Source organism: Hakea prostrata, chromosome 7 (assembly GCF_041222555.1).
Source record: "Hakea prostrata isolate BN-2017 chromosome 7, UWA_Hpros_2, whole genome shotgun sequence".
Classification (NCBI taxonomy): Eukaryota; Viridiplantae; Streptophyta; class Magnoliopsida; order Proteales; family Proteaceae; genus Hakea; species Hakea prostrata.
The window spans coordinates 72,426,849-72,441,027 of record NC_142606.1 but is presented as its reverse complement, the minus strand read 5'-3'; the positions used below and the strand labels follow the sequence as shown (position 1 = coordinate 72,441,027).

The window sequence follows — 14,179 nt, the reverse complement described above, 5'->3', positions numbered from 1 at the left end:
CTATCAGATGACTAATCTAAGTCAGTTTCTTGTTAAGCTTTAGGCTTAATTAGATAAGAGTTAGGAGTTATATCCTTGTGTAATTGTATTCCGGTTTATCATAAATATATTGTTCTCTCTTCTTCTCCCTCAATCTCTCTTTCTTCTTCTCTCTACCCAATACTGGTTGCAAATATTGTGATTGTTTACATGGTATCGAAGCTTTGGTGATCAGTACCCGTTTCTTTCTGTTTTTGCTGTTTTCAGTCTTCTTAGTTTCTGTTTGAAGAAGGAATTTGTAGTTCATAGAAGAAAGGAACTCGTATTCTGAAGATTGAAGTATATTCTTAGATTCTTTGGTTTTTGCTGCTGACCTATGCTACATTGTTTTGATGTTATGGATTGGTCCCTGAAACTGATATTTACTGTTGCTATTGGAGTAATCAGGTTGCAGAATTCATGCTTGGTTTTATTGTCTAATTTCTTCCTGGTTTTTGAATACTGAAAACACTTATTGCTGTTGGTCACTGTCGACTTTATTTATGGATCAAGCTCATCACAGTCTGTTGTTGCCATTGCAAATCAAAACTTATTGGTGTATCAAGGGAAGATGTATCAATTGCTCCACTGTTAAAAAAATAACGGGTTTGCTGTTTCTTGCAATCCAATCTTACACTGTGAGGTTCACATATTTGTTCAAATATGGTGTTGGGTTCTTGATTCCATGTGGCTGCTTTCGTTTTTGATATTTTGTGGTTTGAAGGTTTTGTTGACCGATTAAGTCTATTTGATTATTCTACCAGAGATTGAAGAAGGCATTGACCCCTTTAATCCTTGGATCTGATAGGAAGCAAGGATTGTTCTACTATTTGACTATGAGTTTTGGGGTATTTTTAGTAACTCGGTCCAGATCAGATCACTGACCCCTTGGCCCTTCCCTGGTTCATGATAATAGAATTGACCTGGGAACAAGCCTGCAAATTACAAAATTCTTCAATTTTCTCATCTTTTGCTTTCTTTCTTTCTTTCTTCTTTTTTTTCCCTGCCACCATTTGTGTATTTGAGAGGACTTAAGAGTGAAGAATACCTTCAAACGAAGGAGATCACAAGACTGCATCCCTGCTTTCCGTGGGGTATTTTTTTCTTGAATCATCGTTGTAGATGAAACTCTGTTACTCTAGATTCCTATATTTCTGCTGGAGAGGAGAGACTTACTCTTGATTCTCAGGTTTCTCATAAGGAGGTTTCCATTTGGTTTCCTTTTTGTTGATGAGACTTGTTTGACTTTCTCAGCTGTTGTGTGACTGACGGAAAGAAATTAGTCTTAGTATACTTTCCTTGATTTTCTTCTTCCCCAAAATAACCTTTTAAGCACAAGCCTGCAAACTGCAAAATTCTTCAAATCTCTCATCTTCTGCTGCTTCTTTTTCCCGCCAGCCATTTTTGTATTTGAGAGGACTTAGGAGTGAAGAATACCTTCAAACGAGGGAGATCCAAGCACATGACTGCATCCCTGCTTTCCGTGGGGTATTTTTTTCTTGAATCATGGATGAAGATGAACTCTCTTACTCATGATTCCTATATTTCTGCTGGAGAGGAGAGACTTACTCTTGATTCTCAGGTTTCTCATAAGGAGGGTTCCATTAGGAATAGGTTTCCTTTTTTGTTGATGTGAATTGTTTGACTTTCTTAGCTGTTGCATGGCCTTGACGGAAAGAAATTAGTCTCAGTATACTTTCCTTGATTTTCTCCTTTCACCAAAATAACCCTTCTTAAAGTAGTCAAGTTACCTTTTCTAACTTCTTCTTTTTCAGAATAACTTATTTGGTATTTAATATGTGATGTCCCTTCTTGAATTTGTATCCATACACCCCACGTTATTTATGCGTTGCCATTAGGAGTTTTCCCTTTCCAAGTTTACCCTTTGGCTTTCGTTTGTGTTACTTTTGGAGATTTCTCATAATTACATTCATGCCATTCCCATTTCAATTTTGTAATATTTATAGATTTATCATTCTTTTCCTTTATTTAATAAATTAACCCCTTAATATTGTCATTATTTCTTTAAGTTGCGCCAATTTTCTGATTTTGTGAGCCTGAGTTATCAAAATGGGTTTGGGATCAAAGTTACGTTATTTGGTATGTTTGCTTAGTCTCAACCAAGGATTGAGTTGGGATTGGTGGATTAATTACTAATTTTTCATTATCTGACTTTGATAGACCGTGAACTGCATAGGTATGGGATTTTATTTGTCTATATGAGGGGTTGGTTGAAGACATATGGGGCTTTTCTTTTGATATTATGGTCTTCTTTGACCACATGTAATGCTTCACATGGGGGGAGATCTGTAGTTCCATTGTCTGCAGTAAGCAGAGCAATATTTTCAATCTTGACTACATGCAAAACAAATTTTACGAAATTTTTTTAATAGATTTTATACGTTCAAAAGTGAGTTTGTCTGTTGTTGGAGTGCCTTCCCTGGGATAGGCTTTTGTGTAGTCACTGCAGTTGCAGTTTATGGAATCTTTGTGAAACCATGAGAGTTGCTGTTTTATGAGATTTTTTATGCAGGCATGGAGCTGCAATTTTATGAATTTTTATGTAGCCATGAGAATGCTACATTTGGTTGACTTTTCTGTAGTCGTTTGGTGCTACATTTGATGGAATCTTATGCTTTCAGTGGAGCTGCATTTTATGACCTTCATTGAGGAAAATGTCTGATGCCGTTGTTAGATGCTGCATTTTATTGTCTTTCTTGGGAAGACATGGATTTATGACAATTGATTGTAGAGCTTGGTAGTGTCTGATTGCTACACTGTTCAAAACTAATGCTGCCTTTCTAGTTTATTTTTATTTGTTCAAGTTGGAGCTTTGTTCGTGTATACTCCAGCTTGAGGGGGAGTTTTAAAGATAAGAGATATTATGATGTAACACAAAAAGGGGGGGGGGGGGGCTCTGACTATTGTGGTTTCCTTGTTGCCTTAGGTCTTTACTTATCAGTGTTTAGCCTATGTGAGTTTCTTGGTAAGCTTTAGGCTTTGATTAGATAAGAGTTAGGAGTTATATTCTTTATTTAATACTACTTTGGTTTATTGTACATATATGTTTTGGCTGGTATGATAGAATATAGATTCTATTGCCCAACCCTGTTCTCCAATTGTTCTCTCTTCTTCTCCCTCAATCTCTCTTTCTTCTTCTCTCAACCCAGTACTGGTTACAGATATTGGGATTGCTTACAACTTTCAACCAAGCCTCATTAGGCCAGTGGATTTTGGGGTTGGAATGGAACTGATTGAACCAGTTTGTTGATATTAATTGTCAGGATTGGTGTGTAAGTTAAGAGGATGCTTGTTTAGAGGTTGCCTAGTTGGGAAATGAACGACGAGTATGGATCCTGACCATTAGTTACAGTCTAGGTTGAAGAACTGAACTTTCAACCAGCCAGAATCTGAGATACGGTCAGGGAATTCCTTTTGCAGTCATCACATGATGCTGGTTTCAAGGCACAAACTTTTTTGTATACACCTGTATTTGATCATTTGAATAATCATTTTCAGAAAAACCACAAGTAATTTGACCCAAGTTTGATACTGTATGTTGTTCTTGGACATTGGCTGGAAACCATGATATACACTTATTTGTGCCTAGTATCATTAAGTAAATTTTTATTTATTTATTTATTATTTTTTAATTTCATTGGCTGGAAACATTGATATTTTTCAATAAGCAAATGCCCTTTTTTGAATCCAATCAAATAATTAAAAATATCGGACTCTAAAAGAAAAAGAAGTCAAGCCTCCAATTCAAGAACAAAAAATAGATTTTTGACCATGTAATATTCAATTTCCTAATGTTGGAATTTTTATCAGATCTAAAAATTTCATAAATTGTAATATCTTAAAACATAGCTAAAGAAAACTGCAGTGAAATATACTTTTGTTTAAGATGATTTTATCCCATTGCCGTTGTCTTTTTTTACGGATATCAGTATGGCAGAATTTATCGCTAGGCATTCTGGACTTCAAATCTGGGAATGTCTTTAGTAAAATGTTGGCTTACAATGCTTTTGCTTAGGATTCTCTGGTATGTTATGGTAAGGTGAGTTTTATTGAGTAGTTTTCTGATTGATGCAGGTCTGGCCTCATCAATTCTTCTAGTACAGGAGCATCTGCGGAAAATGTTGTGAATGGAATGACAATTGAAACAACACCACCTCAAAGCAAATATGGATCCAGCATGAAGGTTTGTATACATTTTATGGAAAGTGCCACAACACAAAACAGCTTTGATCATGCACTGGTAGCCACCCATGTAATAACATGGATTCCACTGCACAGCTGGGAACAGTCGTTATAATTCTATTTGCACTTGGGAGTAGCATACCAAACCTTATGGTTTTATACTTAGTACTGAAATTATTTTTATTAAAACTACTATCCAGTTTAGGTGGATATTACATTAACAAAAACAGTGTAAATGGTCCTATATTCATAGGAGATCAACTAGAACCTATAAACAGGATCCAATGAACAAGTAGGTTCTAAACAAGGCCGAACTAGGGGTTTTTTGGGGTCAAATTAGGGGTAGGGTTTGAAGATTAGTCTTGTCCTTGAACGATAAAATTATCAGTTAAGGTTTGTGGTTTCACTGATGAAGGAATAATTCTGAATTTGAAGTTTCAACAACTTAATGTTAGCATGTCGAGTTCTGAAGAAGCGGAAAACATGGAATATTAGGGTTTACAATTGGACTTGTGGATGGGGCTTGGATCAAGTTTTTAACTATAGGAGAGGGTGAATCAATCCGAACTTAATGGTTAGTCAAGGTTAGGTGAAACTTAGGGTGTCCCTGTTAGAACTGATACTTCTTTCTTTAGTGTTTAAGTGAGAAGATGGGCTAGAGGGCTGGATTGAATGATCTGCAGGAGCAGGGAGTGATTCAAGTGAAATTTGGTTGGTTTTAGATTGTGGCAATGAGCTGTGGAGGAATTTGAGGAGACCAAAACACAATAGGGGAATCAAGGATTTAGGGTGTTTGAGGATTAGAAGAGGAAAAAGAAAAACGAGGGTTGGGGGATGAATCAACTTACTGATTATAGATGACCAGCGGGTTGGAAATTGGAATATGTTCTCGGACTTGCAGATTTTTGAGCATTACTTGAAGGGAGTCCTCAATGGAGATCAAACTTGGCAACCTGGGGAGATGAAATTTGATTGAGGCGCAGGGAAAACTGATTGCTCTCACGAAAGTAAGCAGTTTTTGAAATAATTATCTATTCTTTTATTTGACTCCTACACTAAATAGGAAATGCCTGACCAGTTGAAACAGAGTCAACTATTACTTGAAAACTAAAATGGACTCAAAACAGAGTCAATTGTAACTTAAATGGGAATATTTCTTTGGCCCAAAAGGAAAAGTGCAGAACATCCAAGATTACCTTAAATTGAACCACTGGTTCAAACCGGCTGAACTGTGTCAATTTAGAACATAAAATAAAAACTTAGTATTGTAATAAAGTACCTAATTATCTTATCAAACCTAATTACCTATTAGGGTGGCCTATTACATAGAAAACCTATGGGTTCAAAGGCCTAAAATGTATAGAATCCTGCATTCATGTCAAGATAAAGAAAATATGGATTTAAATAGATCAAAGGGAGTAAAGATCAGGGAGGAGAAATAAACAAAACACAGATTTTAGGGCTGCTGCTAGTCAGCAGTTTCCCTAAAGCTGTGGTTTTATCCATTAAAGTTACTGTACAGTAGAACATCAAAAGAACAGAATAGCAGTACCATTGGGTGATGTGTTGGCCTGGCGTCCTATAGGTATATGTGGTCATGAGCCTATTTTATGGTTTTAAAAGTTGAATGTCTAGGCTAAGTACGAAAATAATTTGTTTACTGGTCTAATAATGTAAATTCTGCACAACTATAAGTTAACAATTTCCACAACTTAAAAAAGCAGAATTTTCTTTTTCTTTTGTTTTGTTCAGTTATAGCTGTCCTAAGTCCTGTGTTCAATAGGTTTTTAAGTTCTTTTTCATTTAGGAGTTTATTCGCTATTCCTATCATAAGTTATCAGGCATTTATTCCCTATTTCTATCATAAGTTATCAGGTTGATTATCCATCCATTTATGCCTCCTTTGAGAGAAGATACAAAAGAAGGATAGAGTTCATTTTATGAGGTTTCCAGCTTTTGGCTCGGGTTTTATTCCCTTCAATATTAATTATCTACTGTTTAAAGCTTAGATTAGGATTTCTTGGTGGTTTTAGTCCAGGTGCCTGGGATCCTTGGTGCTTTAAGATTCTTGGTGGTTCAAATCTAAGATTCTGGTTTTAGGTTGTGAATTTAGCATGCAATTGCCGTCTTCACTTGATCCATCGAAGCATCCCTGTTCTAGAAAGGTTTATTGCAGATGAAGATCTTACCCACCCCCATTCTTTTCCCCTTATTTTCTTGAAGTTTTGGATTTCCCATCACACCCAAATTTTAAGGTTAGATGTTGACCAATCTGACTATTTGACCTGTCCCAAACTTCAAACTTATAATCACTTCAGCAGTTCAGCCCCGTGACCTTTCTTCCAAATTCTCCTAACCCTAGAAAGAAGCAGGTTCTTGAATTTTCACTCCCTTAAAGCCTAAAATCAAGAATCTTGATCTAGGCAAGGTTACCCAGTGGAACATCACAGAACATTAGGTATCATCCCCCTATATCACCTAGGTTTCTCCATGTTGTAGGTCAATCCAATATCAGGATCTCTGGTCTAGAACTCCTACTCTGTATTAACTTTTCTTTGAAGCATGTTTTTACTCGAAAGCAATCCTATTGTCTCTAGGTACGTCATTTAATCTCAGAGTCACAGACAGGCATCCTCAGGACCTCTCTTTCTAGACTTCTTTATTTTCACCCCAGGGATACCATTACCAAAATTGCAAGAAGCCCTTGCAATGTAAAATTTTAGTTTTGACATGATCGTGGTTTATGTGGCCCTTGTTTATTGAGGCTACATTGGAAGGGAGGTTGTAAAACATTATGTATTACCATGAGGGGAGGGGATAAACTGATGACAAAAATTGAAAGGACCAAAATAGAGAAATAGAATTAGGGATGCTAGACTTGGAAGAAGCAAAGAGAGCAGAAAACCAAAACAAGAAGAAAAGGGAGACATATTGACACATAAGGGAGTAGTTCCAGTCCTCCATTTCAACCATATACTAGAATGTCAAAGTGGGAAAAAGAAAGGGGAACCATGGGAATGGGGGTCGTAGCAAACTAAACAATATAGAAAGGGAAAGAACCCCTCTCCTCAGATTGCATTGAGTTAGAATACAGTCCGTACAAGATATATTGTTATATTGCATTAATCCATCTATTCGGGAAAAGGTGTAATGGTCATATAGAAGGCAAATATGAAGGAAATGAAAGTCAAAGTGATATTTTGGGGTTTTTCCATTATTTGTAATTTATCCATCTGATATAGTCTTAGTTATATCAAAAAAAGAGTTCTTAGTTGATCTTTGTTTTCCCATTCTTTCCCATGGTAAATGCTTAGGTGAAGAAACACTCCACTGCCTCTAAACTTTTCCTCATCGTTTTCCCTTGATCTGCAGGTAAGGGCGCAGACAGAAACAGATTTAGAAACCCTTGGAGAATTCTCTGACAGCTTCGTGCGTTGGGTAACTTATGGAGAGACGCTGTGCCATTGATGCCCTACAAGTTTTCCTTTCATCAATTTATTCCCTTGATTTACCTAACCTAACCTTTTTCAAGGATGCCAGACCTTGAGTGGAAACTAAGGAAGGAATGGAAAAGCAAAACTGGAGAAGCAACTAAGGCGATGGTACCGGCATTCTTTTGTAAGATAAGATCCCCCTTGTAAGAGAGGCCTGATTGCCTTTCGTGTATGATTTGCAGCATTTATTTGATCCTGAAAACCTTGGTTGGAGTCCCATAAAGAAAATATCACGGAAATAGGTAATAGTTATTCTTTAGGAGCTTATTGTTCCTTTTCTCTTTTCCCCAATCAAATGGTTTCCAGGGTTTACTAATCTTGTAAATATTTGTAATGTATTCTGCTCATTGGAGCTTTCGCTTTGCTCTCGATTGTTTTCAGTTAATCAACATCTTGTCGTGCTAAAAATGTTGTTTTACCATAAATATTGGATCGACTGGGTATTCACCATTTGACCATGTCCATGTCCATGTCCATGTTAATTTTTTATTTTTGCAGCCTTGCCTCTCTGTAAATTTGTATAATCTGGGCACCGTTAAAAGTGATTACAAGGATATCAGTTTGTGCCCTTGTTTTGAAAACATTTTTGTCTGGAGATCGTCCTTTCTGAAGTAGACTTACATGGTATTGGAAACTTATATTACTATATCATAGTACCCTTCCCTGTGTAGAAATCTGAGATTTTGGTCTTTTTTAATATTTTATTAATAAAATGCAGTTCTGGTTGACAATGAAGAGACTTCTTGATGTGTAACCAAGGGAGCCTGGGTATCAGAGTTCTCTTTCAATACAATTAATTGTATACTGTCTACATAAACATACATATGTGCTCACCAAAGCGAAGAAACGAAAAATTGAATTGCGAGTCATGTTACTGGAGCTTCCCAGCCAAAACCCATTTGGCTGATAGGAGACAAAACAAAGTTGAAGCCATTGCGAGAAAAGTAAAAGACGAGGTATATCATACAAGGCATTAGGCTTATTATACATTTTCCATTTCCTACTGCAAACATTAAGACGAAACTGCACTTATTAGGTACACATTTTCTTATATTTGGATTTGGAATATGGATATTATTCATATCAGTAATAAAGACGAGCTTCTTAGCAACGCCTGGGATACCTAAGTGGAAATCAGTAAATGAGAACCAAATTGATCAAAATGATAGGACCGAACGCAGAAAGATCACGCGCATCCCAACGCAAAACCAAACCATATTTGCCTGCCGAGTTACACTCAACTGGACTCAACCGAACGGAAGACAATCGATCCATGTCTCCATGATTCCTTAAAAAGATAGAAGCATCATGACCGAAATCACCCACTTTTCACATCCAAACACTACAATTTTGACCCATTTGCTTAGGAGCAGATTTCTTCCCAACATCCAAGAAAAGAAAACCTAGCATAATAGGGATTGGATTTTTCTTTTCTTTTTTTTTTGGGAAAACGGGCCCAATCAATCAATTGAATTCTCTTCACTGAATCAATCAATTTCGTCTTTGGGTACAATAATACCGAAGCAAGCAAAACTATGCCAAGAATTGCTAAATAAGCTCTGGACAACAAAAAAACAAGAGGTTAAAATAAGCTTAATCACCATAACCTACATTTATGGTCAAAATTTAAAGACGAATCCCATAAATAAAAAAAAAAAAAAAAGAAAAAAAACCCTGAGATATGCAAAATTATAAGCTCCTCTAAGAGTCCTCTCCCCAGCCAGTGGCTGCAGGAACGGTTCCAGTGGCAGCAGGAACGATTCCAGCTGCTGCAACGGAGGGAGGCATGGTTACAACTTCCCATCCTCCTTCGGCTGCCACAGAGACTGCACATCAAAAGAGAGAAGAAAAAATATATATCATAAGAAAATACACATTGTAAATCATTATTATACTAGGTTTTCACAAGTCGCAAGGCCAAAATAATAACCAACTGGGGGATTCTTTTTCCCATTACCCTCGATTTCTATTTGGTGCCTCCACAATTACTTTTGTCACCTAAAACGTCTTGACACTTCTCTACTGAGTTTCTACTCCCCTTCAATGTGAAGGGCTGTAAATTTCAACTTACGAATACATAAACAACTGATATCTGCACAAACTAACAACTCAACTCTTAAGTCTTATCCAAACCGAATGACTGCATCTAAGACCTTAGTTCAGACTGGTTTTCAAGAGGGCTGAAAGATGGTCCAAAGACAAATTTGGACAATGTGTTCTTCTCTTCCAAATCCTATAATTGTCTGAGTTGCTAAAAATCTTGTGATTTCTAAGGTATGATTTACCTGAACACACTAAAATATGTAAACAGAAAGGGGAAAAATAAATATGTACCAGTTGTTCATGTATACAGTTATTGTCCTACACCACCTTTTTAAGTCCACTTACGGGTCAATATTCTATTCCTTGCTTATGCACACAGGTTCATTAGCTATATAGATTCAGACCCGGTCTCTGATTTTGCAACTTCAGTTTCAGAAATGCAATTGAATTTAGACTATTACAAAATATGGATATCAACATTATACCTTGAGTTGGGGGCAACTCAGCAATGGCACCTGCAGGAATGGCACCAACAGGAACGGCACCAACAGGAGCTGCCACTTCTGGGTTCCACTGGGCATCCTGCCATTGATCACCCTGAAGACCAAGGGTGGCACTAGTGAAATCTGGCGCTGCATAATCAGGAGGAGCCATAACCTCATCCTCTTCTTGTTCCTTAGCCTCTTCAGGGTCCCTATAGAAATATAAATCCACCTGGAACGGATCAAGTTAGAAGTCAGAAAGACAATTATCCATAAACACAAAAGAAAATCACAGCAACAAAGTTTTACCCGGAATAAGATATTCACAGCAACAGAAGGTTCACCAGAGGCTTCCGAGTACAATATCAAAGATTTAACAAACAAACAAACAAACAAACAAAAATAATGTAATAAAAATACCCTAGCTGACCTCCCATCACCAGGCTGATCACCGATTCAGTTTTGCTTTCCGTTTTTATGCTAGCAATACATGAAACATCCACAAGATACACCTAAAGGCAACATGATTTGTTGACACAAATGTTCAAAATACAGTTGGAAACATCCTTGTGCTAGGATATTCCCTGACATCAGCATTTTCACAAGTTACAATGCCTAAGTGTCAAGTTTTAACATATATTTCATTAGTGGAGGATGATATCCTTACTTTACCAATCAGTTTTATTGGGATTGGACATCCAAGGGAGAAATAGGGAGGAAGAAGACACATAGGGTAGGACTGCTACTGATTGGACACCAAGGATCCCAGGAGATGACCCATTTAGTTGGGATGAGACTTGAGTTACTGAAGCAAGGCAGAGTAGATGCAGAAATATTTCATATTTTCTATAGAACTAGAATGAGCAAGTTGTAGATCCAGAAATATTTCATATCATGCTCTCCAACACAAGGATGAGTCAAATGTGTTGCAATCTGGATTAAAAAGAAAAACAAAAACAAAAGCAAAAACAGTTTTACCATCACATCCCATTTCTGCCCAGGAGCAATGGTGCCACGCATCTGCAGAACCATCCTTGCTAACAACCAGAATAGACAACCAATACTGTGCTTTCCCTTGTTATTGGCAGGGATTCCAATGTCAACATAGCGCATGGGAGAGTCAGTATCACAGAAAGCAATGGTTGGAATGTTACCAAGAGCAGCTTCCTTAATTGGCTGCAGAGAATTCAAGAACAAAAACATCCAAGTAAGAGCTTATATTGCACAAAACTAGACTACAGTGACAAAATTTATCCTTCACTCAATCTTTAAGGGGATTAACCTGATGATCTGTTCTAGGATCGGTAAGGATCAGCAGCCGAGGCTCACTAAAGGACGTTTGGAGCTGATTTGTGAATGTTCCAGGAGTGTGTCTTCCAGCAATTGGATGAGCACCTATATGCTGAGCAAATTTCAATACAGCCCTCTGGCCATAAGGCCTTGCTGATTGAACAATTATGTCCTGAGGGTTTTCTATGGCTGTAATTACCCTAGCAGCCAATTGCAGCTTCTCCCAAGTTTTGCCCAGATTAATGATAAATATACCTGTGCAATTAAATGAAAATCAGAGAGGAAAGCCAGGACAGATACATAAAATAATGAAGAAAAGTAATTACAGAAAATGGGCTGGCATTATGATAGGATGCCGATTGGTCAGGCCACCCACTCCAATCTCTGCCCAACTCTTATTATTGTTGGGTAAAAAGATATCACATATAAGTCTGCAATAGACCTCAATAACAGGAGGTGATCATACAATTCCATCTGGCATCACAGAGTCAAACTTCAGATAATAATTCTAACTTGTCATCCAACAACAAATTAAATGAAGCCGTACTGTGCAGGTCACATATGGAGTAAACATACAATCTCTTAACCTACCAAAATGCAAGAGATAATTAACTGCAACAACTCAGCATTATCCCACCAACAACGAGTTGGCTATATGGATCCTTTCCCTTCCACCAGCTGTATTGAGGTCATACTTGACACATGGCCTAAGCTATGCATGTCATTCCCCCCTTAGGTCATTTTAGGTTTGCTTCTAATTCTGTTAAGTTCTTCGTGATTGATCTAACTCAAATCACTACAAACTGGGTCATCCAAAGGTATCTGTTGAATATGGCCATGCCATCCCAGATGAGTATCTCATGAATCATTTACTTCCACATCTCTGCTGCACTGGGTGTTCTATATGACACTTCTTAATAGTCCAACATTTCACACCATGCATCACAGCAAGTCTGTACAACTGTTCCATGTATCTTTCTTTAAATTTCAAAAAGAATACAAGGAACAAACACTAGAGAAGCAGCTCTCCACTCTATTTAAATTAACCATGTCCAGACAAATGAGGAATGCAGAATATTGGCCAACCATTGATAATGCTACGGACCCAGCAACTAATGTTGTACCACAATTTCATTCCATCGGTAACTTCCAGAAAAACACCACCAAACCAATTTTCTAAGCATCCAATATGCAGAATACAATTCATATGGATCTGAATCCACAAGAAGCGTCTGGAATAAATCCTACTTGTATAACAAAAAAAAACCTACCTGATATGTTTATTCTTACAACAAATTGCATTTCCTGGTAACTCGACTAAGGGAAAAAAAACTAAACAGAAAAGCTACTGACAAAACTAAAAGGTCGCCTTTTTCTGCGTTTTACACTTCTAAACCACATTGAAAGATAAGAATAAATTAATAAGTAAATATACACCGTTTAGATTGTTAGTCAAGGTGACAGGGAAATTAGAATGCCTCAAACACATAAAAGTTGAATCTAGAATACAAAATTATAGTAAAATCAACAACCGCCCTCAAGAAATAAAATTCCCAAACTTGTTATTTCCCTGATCTCGAAATAAAAGTGCAAGTTTTTAAGCAAGGATAAATAGTTTTTGCGTCCAGTACCCTTCCAGTACTCTCGTAAAAGAGTAACATTATATTCGATAAACCCTAAAACCTGATTTCACCGATGCTAAAACTCTAAATGGACATCTCACCATCAGTTCTTCTTTTGAAGACATAACGCCCCATCTGAAAATCGCAATTCTTCGTTCCAAGGTGGACGTCAGCAGCCAACATCATTTGAATGTCGGCTTCTTTCTGCGACAAGACCCTAGTGGTTGCCATGGCAAGGATTGCTGAGATCTCTAACAAAGCAGGTACTCCTCTGGATGTTCAGCTTCTCTTCTCAACGCCTGTGAGAGTAAAGAGAAACCCAAAATCGCTTATAGCCGAAAAGGACTTGTTATTCGCTTTGCCGTCTCTTTAAACGCAAAAACCCTAATACATGCAGTAAAACGGGAGCTGGGTTCTTTGAATATCAAATATTCCAATCCGACTCTTACCATTTTCCCAATGTCAAAGATTCCAATCTGACTGAGACTTTTCATTTCAGGATGTGTTCGGTATTCATTGGCGAATAGATTTTCAGCCTTCTATTTTATTTGTTTTTAGAATGCATTTTTAGGTTTTCACCAACTTACAATTTTGCCCTTTCAACTTTGTTTTTAGGTGGATATTTTATCCCATTCTCATATATAGAGCACATTGCACTCGCACCTAAAATGTAGGCTTTAAAATACTGACACCTCACTTTGTGTTTAAAAAACACAGATACCCCATTCATTAAACATAGTAGTTCATTCTATTAGTGAAATCATTAACCCACTGTTTATTTTTTTTTAATTCCAAAAATGCCCTTACCAAAATCTGAGGAGAAAAAAAATGGGCCATTAGATGGTTGACACGTGTTTTATTCCAATCCTGTGCTCATTATTCTTCCAACACTTAAGCCCTTTCATCCCCTAGTCTATTCTCTCTCCTCACTTGGCTCTCCTCTCCTTCACCCTCTATGCCTTTGGCTTCGGCAGCACTGCCACCACCATTACCGCCTCCTTATTCCTCTTCGCAGAACAGAAGGTGG

General features: G+C 37.4%; 2 protein-coding genes across 3 annotated transcripts in view; one reads left to right on the top strand and one right to left on the bottom strand.

The window, feature by feature from the left end:
• LOC149012007 (phosphoinositide phosphatase SAC4-like) overlaps positions 1–9,045 on the top strand; it is a 58,074-nt gene extending 49,029 nt beyond the window's left edge. The window contains exons 15-16 of one of the 2 annotated variants that reach the window (XM_089163410.1): positions 4,114–4,222; positions 7,594–9,045. In XM_089163410.1, coding sequence (XP_089019536.1) covers positions 4,114–4,222; positions 7,594–7,689 — 205 coding nt within the window. In that variant the 3' untranslated portion in view covers positions 7,690–9,045. The remainder of the gene's footprint in view (positions 1–4,113; positions 4,223–7,593) is intronic. The other variant, XM_089163408.1, reaches the window with a different exon arrangement.
• A 215-nt stretch (positions 9,046–9,260) lies between these two features.
• On the bottom strand, positions 9,261–13,538 carry LOC149012006 (small ribosomal subunit protein uS2y-like). The gene is made up of 5 exons (XM_089163411.1): positions 13,254–13,538; positions 11,523–11,785; positions 11,219–11,416; positions 10,244–10,472; positions 9,261–9,541 (listed from the first exon to the last, which is right to left on the bottom strand). Exons 1-5 carry the CDS (start codon positions 13,381–13,383, stop codon positions 9,417–9,419), a joined length of 945 nt encoding a protein of 314 aa, XP_089019537.1. The 5' UTR covers positions 13,384–13,538; the 3' UTR covers positions 9,261–9,416.
• Between the last annotated feature and the right edge of the window lie 641 nt (positions 13,539–14,179).

Coding starts and splice junctions, on each gene's coding strand:
- LOC149012006 (XM_089163411.1), bottom strand. CDS start 13,383: ATGGCAACCACTAGGGTCTTGTCGCAGAAAGAAGCCGACATTCAAATG. Junction 11,786..13,253: donor CTTCAAAAGAAGAACTGATG/GTGAGATGTCCA, acceptor TTAATTGCACAG/GTATATTTATCATTAATCTG. Junction 11,417..11,522: donor ATCCTAGAACAGATCATCAG/GTTAATCCCCTT, acceptor AATTCTCTGCAG/CCAATTAAGGAAGCTGCTCT.